The sequence below is a fragment of the Triticum dicoccoides genome, chromosome 1B (assembly GCF_002162155.2).
Source record: "Triticum dicoccoides isolate Atlit2015 ecotype Zavitan chromosome 1B, WEW_v2.0, whole genome shotgun sequence".
NCBI lineage: Eukaryota > Viridiplantae > Streptophyta > Magnoliopsida > Poales > Poaceae > Triticum > Triticum dicoccoides.
The window spans coordinates 177,865,481-177,872,536 of record NC_041381.1 but is presented as its reverse complement, the minus strand read 5'-3'; the positions used below and the strand labels follow the sequence as shown (position 1 = coordinate 177,872,536).

At 39.1% G+C, this 7,056-nt stretch overlaps 1 protein-coding gene across 1 annotated transcript in view; it reads right to left on the bottom strand.

Moving 5' to 3' along the window:
* The window catches only part of LOC119326562 (serine/threonine-protein phosphatase PP1-like), a 6,285-nt gene extending 2,538 nt beyond the window's left edge, over positions 1–3,747 (bottom strand). Inside the window, exons 1-3 of the mRNA XM_037600197.1 lie at positions 3,422–3,747; positions 1,119–1,678; positions 831–1,022 (exon numbers count right to left, since the gene is read on the bottom strand). Coding sequence (XP_037456094.1) covers positions 831–1,022; positions 1,119–1,678; positions 3,422–3,623 — 954 coding nt within the window. The 5' untranslated portion in view covers positions 3,624–3,747. The remainder of the gene's footprint in view (positions 1–830; positions 1,023–1,118; positions 1,679–3,421) is intronic.
* Between the last annotated feature and the right edge of the window lie 3,309 nt (positions 3,748–7,056).

Here is a 7,056-nt window from a genome sequence, read left to right as displayed (position 1 = left end):
CAGGGCGAGCACTGGCGCGCGCGCGACAAGGAGCACGGCCGAGTCGACGCCGCACGCAGCAGCGTCAGGTTCGGACGTCGGAGAGCATGCTCGTCGTTGACACTGGCGGTGGCGGCAACGCCTGCTAGGTGTTCGAGGAAATGGCGGGGGTGGACATCTCACCAAATGGGGCAGCTTCGTTGGGCACAGAGGTCATGTCCGTTTTCCTGACCCAAACAGACAAAATACGGATAAAATCCGTGTCCGTTTGGGTCATTGCGTTGGAGTTGGCCTAACTGGTTGGGTAGCTAAAATGTAATAGTTAGCGGAAATACAATGAATGCATCGAATGGCCCCTTCTTGATCAAAGATTGAATGAAGGATTATCCTCAATTACATTATCAATTCACTATCACTCTCTGTGGTAGTGTCATCCGCAAAGTTTCCTCGTGAACATACAGAAGTAACATCGAGATGGCATTAAAATTTAGGGAAAAAATCATGTGCAGCCCACTGTGCAGCGATTATATGTTCATTAAAAAAGGGCAGACGACTGGATTATGCAATAATTAACAGAACCAGCAAACCACAGCAAATCTTGTGCATCAGAGGCATTATCATCGAATTTTCTTTCGTTTCGTCGATCATGGTTTCTATTTTTTAATATTCTACTCCCTCTGTTCATAAATTTAAGACATTTTAGAGAGTTAACAAGTCTCTAAAACGTCTTATATTTATGCACAGAGGGAGTAGTCCATAAAGGTAATACAATGATAAAACATTCTATCTCCACAGGTTCAACTTCTAGTACATAGTAGAATATGAATCCAATCTGAAGCCAGCTGATTTACCTTATTTGGAATTTGTCTTTTTACCCGCGATGTGCCTGTTTCATTTGGCTTCAAGATTTGAAATGAGCACATTAGATCTTCATCTATGCTCAACAGAGCACCTACATTATCGAATTCCCCGCAGTAATTTGGAGCTGAGAAGATGGTGACTAATCTCCGCTGTGCGAAGAACTCGTAACCATCTTCTACCACCTAAGGGCATTCATGGTACATGCAGTTATTGTAAGTAAAGCTCGAGAATAACAATAATCCAGAAAATAACAGGAGTTCAACTAAGTGTTCACAAACCTGATGGGCTCGGCAGATAAGATCAAGATCATTTTTTTCCAAGAACTCTATAAGCTTATCTGCACCAAACGTACATGAAACACCTCTGTCACTCTCCCCCCACCCTTCTCCGTCAGGGCTAGGATCAGACCAAAGCAAATCACACAGGAGACCATAATCAGGAATCTCAGCCGGCCTCTCAATATCCTTTATTTGGTCCAGGTTAGTCAGTTCAGGTGAAAGGCCACCATGCATGCACAGTATCTTGTCATCAATGAGTGCTGCAATAGGCAGGCAGTTGAAGCAATCAGAGAATATCTTCCACAGTCGAACATTGAACCTCCTCTTGCATTCATCATAGAAACCATAAACTCTGTTGATTTTGGCATCTTCATGGTTACCCCTTAACAGGAAAACCTTGTCAGGGTACCTTATTTTGTACGCCAGCAGTAAGCATATAGTTTCCAAGCTCTGTTTGCCTCTATCTACGTAGTCTCCAAGGAATACATAGGTTGAGGTTGGAGGATAACCACCCAAATCAAACAACCTCAGAAGATCAACAAACTGACCATGGATATCACCTGAAGGTATCATCATAATAGGTAAGACTCGAGTTTTCTGTGAAGATGTGCAAAAGAAATTACAGTGATAATGAAAAGAATATTAAGAAGCTCTAAACTTTGTGCAGAAAGAAATCTTTATCACACAAACGAGATAAACTCACAGGTATTTTACTGACAAGGCTGCTTAGCAGATAATCTGTAGAATGGTAGAGCTATAAAGGTTGTACATACCAGTATTCAGTATCATTTATTTTTCAAATTTGCTCAAATCTATGCCGGTGGTTGATTGTTGCTAGGATGGAATATGGCAGGTGAATCAAAGATGTCAGGGGATGTAGAGGTTATTAGATTAACATGTGGAATGGTTTGATATACACGTTGGAGGAGGTGTAATTGAGGATGTTATTAGCTCAGGACTAGAGAAAATAATAATGACATTTCTACAAGATCCTTCTACAGAAAGTGAGCAGTTGCCAGTTACAGAATGGTCAGTGTGTGGCCTGCAAAAACCAAATAAAGAACAAGATTTTTCCTCTGGCAAGTCTTCGATAATAAACTCCACTTAGATGTTTGGTTGAAAGAGGAACTGCCAAGGGGGGGATTATCGTGTTGTGTCAGGGATCAAAACCATATCAAGTTTGTTCAGCAAATTGTTTGTTTCGTCTCAGTCTCAGGAAGATTTCACTGTTTGATGGCTTGGTCTGGGAGGACTGTACACAGACAAATTGATGGTTATTTAACCTTCAGGCTGTGGGCTACATGGTGGGCATTATGGGAAGTTTGAAATGAAATGACAATTGATGATAGGGTGTCAGGCAGTATACTGACCATTTGTATAAAAATTTGGGTAAAGGAAGGTGAAGAAGGCAATTGACATATTGAAGGTGAAGACAAGTCTTCTGTGGACCTGTTGCCAAGTTTATTATGATGCATTGCAGCCCAGGGTTCACAATTTGCCTATCCTTTTTGCGTTATTTTACTTTAAAAATTTGGTAGGGTTGTTATGCATGATGCTACTCTGTACTTCCTGACACCAGAGGGATGACATATGGACTACAATAATACTAATACCGGCCAAACCCGGTGTAGAACCAAGAACAGCAGTGTTGGTCACAATGTCACCAGCTCGTGCAAACAAATTTAATGGACAATGAGCAGCGACTTGACCATCCACCGCAGCCGCCAATATGGCCAACAATCCTACCTCAGCTCATTAACCCAGCAACTCCATTCATAACTCTATCATGAATTCACATGTTCTAAAGTGAGCAAAACAAATGGCGGGAGCAACCAAAGTGGAGTACCTAAGGATGCAAGCCGGCAGGGCAACCCACGAAGCACTTCCATAAGTATACACAAAATCAACTTATTGTAATTTTCCTTTGATATTTACATAAGGTTGCCTTTTAATATACTTATATGCAGGCTTTCACGGGTCCCACTTGCATCCCCTAGGAGTACCTATGACTAAGTATTAATGGCTCTTTAAGGCCAAGGAAGCTCAAATCAGGCATTATCATCATACTACAAAGAGATCATCATCCCTTGTAAGGAAACCCATCCTTTTCTTATCCCTAAATTCCACCAAACACCACCAAGGTGTACCAAATCCCCTCATGATTCACAGATTCTCCACATCGCCTAAAAATTTACCAACAAACCTATTCGTTCTATGAAAGAAATACCATCATCAAAATCAAAACTACATATAATTTGGAAAGGAGCAAAACCAAAGCTAGAAATGATTTGTTTAATAATCACCGCAGATCTTGACGGGGGCCTGGATGCGGAGGAGGTTCGGCTGGGACAGGAAAACCCGCTTGGCGTCGACGCAGAGCTGCCGGATCTCCGCCTCGGACAGCTGCACCTGCCGCCCGCCGCGGCCGCCCTCGACCAATCGCCGCACCACCTCGTCCAGCGCCGCGCCCTCCATGGCCCCCATGGAGGCCCGTGTCATCATCATCTTCCCTCCTTCTTCTCCCGCGGCCGCGTCCCTCTCTCTCTCTCTCCGGCGACGGCGAGGGGCGGGGGAGAGAGAGAGGAAGGGTGGGGGGATTGGAAATGGGATGTGCCTGGGAATAGTTGCGTTTGTGACGACCACGAGCTTAATTAATCGTTTTGAGTGTTCAAAGACGCGTGAACACGCATCCACCGTTGGTTTATAGATGGACGGCCCGTGGAACATGCCTCGGTCTTCCTCCAGTGTTCGCTGCTCTTTCGTCGTTTTCCTTGTTGCCCTCATCGGTAGAGGAATTTTATTATTTGTCACTCCTTTTTGCGTGTTGATGATATTATCTAGTAATTGTCCTTGTACTATATCAAAAATTATAGAACTTGTGTTCAATGTTTAGTTTGATGTTAGAATTTTGAAAATACGTATTTGCAGTTACTTAACTTGACTCAAGCGTACATATACAGTCACATGTGTATGCAGTGTATCCGTGTGTACTTGGACAGCACATTTTTCATAAAACACCCATGTATTTTTTATTCACGGAAAAAACCATCCATGGTAATGATTTTTTGCACAACCCCCTCCTCTTTTTTTTTATTTGCAGAAAAACCGACCACTATACTACCATGAAAATGAACACAAAAAAATAGGGCGCTAGGTCCCAAATCGTTGACCAACGTTTACAACGCTAAGGATAACCAGCTAATATGTACTCCCTCCGTCTTTGAAAGAGTATACTTCCAATTTTGTTAAAATGTCAAACTGTCTCAAAGTTTGACCGAGTTTGTGCACAAATATGTCAATGCTTGTGAAATCAAATATTTTTACACATTGCCATATAACCAAACAAATTGAAAGATGATGGTAGCAACTACTAATTTGTTGCATAAATATTGGTCTATTATTGTATAAATATGATCAAATATAAAAAAGTTTGACCTTTCAATAAAGTTAGAAGTAAACTTTTTCAAGAACGGAGGGAGTATTCTGCTATTACAGAGTGAAAATTAACAAAAAAAAAGAGTGACCTCCAGGCCTAAACTCAGGAGCGCAGCTTAGCAAACAAGCCGCGCTACCACTTCGACATGCACATGTACAGAATTAATGTGGATAACTAGGCTTAATGTACTACTTCCTTTGTTCCTAAATATTTTTTTTTGATATTTTAAATGGACTACCATGTATGAATGTATATAGACATATTTTAGAGTGTAGATTCATTCATTTTACTCAGTATGTAATCACTTATTGAAATCTCTAGAAAGACAAATATTTAGGAACGGATGGAGTAGAAAATAGAAAGAATTCCTTATTTAACACTATCTTAAATTCGTTTCCTTATTTGATACCGAAAAACATTTTCTTTCCTATCTAACATCAAGTCTAAATTTTATGCCCTTTATAACACTTTCGTCCATTTTTTCTTCTAGTGATGCGAAATTGCACATTGAAAGACTCTTTTACCCCTTAGATAACATGAAGCGGCTATCTGGCCCAAGTCGCCACTAACAATACGACCTGGCTATGTGGGATTTTTTCTTCTTTTTTTGCAAAAGAGCTACGTGATTGTTTTTGGATAAATGAAATTAGTGACTAGTGTAAACAAACCCGTTTTCGTGGGATTTTTGGAAGACCAGCTTTACAAAATAGTTCAGTTACAAATATGTTGTTTTTGAGGGAGCGCGACATCGAGCAGTTGTTGAAAAAGGTGTGTTTTGAGGTGGTCATCCACGGGGCTTTTGAAAGGGGATGTAATGCCCTTCTTCGATAGGATAGAGAGGTGGGTGAGTGAGGAGGATTAACATGTAATAAGAACTCTGTAACTATGGTGGAGGCACTCTTTGTCTTTCTTCTTTAATATATGTACACTCGTGCATATTCGAGAGAAAAAAACAAATAAAACTAGGATAAAAAAATAGACCACAAACAGAATGGACATCAGTTTAAATGTGACATAATTATGTCACATCTAGATGTGTCTTAGACAGACTCTTTTCCTAATTACCATTTTCCAAAAAGTCATTTTTTGAGTTTTAGGAAAACTAAGAATTACTTATCCTTGGATTTGTTATATGCTATGTTTAGATAGAGCCGGTTTAGTTTAACCTTTGTATCGAAACAGGCACGACCACGTCCAGCGCTTGCATAGCATTGCCTCAACGGCCACACAGACACGTACGCACGACCGCAGCTAACTCCTATACATACATGCAAGCACGCACTTAACTACTCCCTCCGTTCCTAAATATAAGTTTTTTTAGAAATTCCACTACAAACTACATATAGATGTATATAGACATATTTAGGATGTAAATTCACTTATTTTGCTTCGTATGTACTTCTTCCGTTTCTAAATATTTGTCTTTGTAGAGATTTCAACAAATGACTACATGCGGAGTGAAATGAGTGAACCTATGCTCTAAAATATGTCTACATACATCCATATATTGTGTCCATTTAAAATGCCTAAAAAGACAAATATTTGAAAACGAGGAAGTAGTCCATGGTGGATTCTCTAAAAGACTACGAAGGAAGTAGTAGAGTAACAAATTGATCAACTTGATCCGTCCAGCCGGCCCGTTTGGCTCGGCCTACACGCGTCACGGACCTAGCAACCGAACCGGCCAGGTACACACATACAACCTACGTAGCCGCATACAGCAAACCAGCACGGCTGGGCACTCCATCAGGAAAAAAAAAAGACGGCTGGGCATGTGTTTTTTTATTAGGATCTAGTTAAATTTTAGTGACACATCCCACATGAGGTGCAAAAGGGTTTTTTCAGTTGTAATTTAACAACGTCAAAGCTCAAAATGAACGAAAGTGCTATAAAAGGCATAAAATTTAGATTCGGTGTTATATTGGGACATAATAAATTTCCGATGTCAAATAGGGAATAAAAATTTGACACAGTGTTAAATAAGGAATTCTCTCTAGAATAGGCGCTCATGAAGCTCAAATGGCTATGGCCAGTGCAGCCCATTTTGCATCTGTTTTTTTAAAGAATTTGTAGATAGTATGTAAATTATAATTTCAGTAATAAATATAACCTTGTGATATCTGTGTGTTATAAATATTGTACATACAAACGAAATAACCTAATTTCAAAATTATTCATGTATTATTTTAAATATTTATATATAAAATAAAATTTATGAAAAAAAGTTCAATCATGTATAATATTTAAATTTATAAATTTTTCAATATAAGTCATTAGTAAAATAATACACAAGTGAATATTCATAAATATTTAGTAAATGTTTGTATTCACCATTTTGTATAATTAAAATATAAACCGTGAGTGTATACTTTTTTATGAATTCACTAAACATATTTATGTAATAAAATAAATTAAATGTCTGCATAAATTAAATATTTTTTATGTAATACACTGGTTTGTATTTAGATGTTTTTATTTACTACTGATCGTTTGTATGTATAA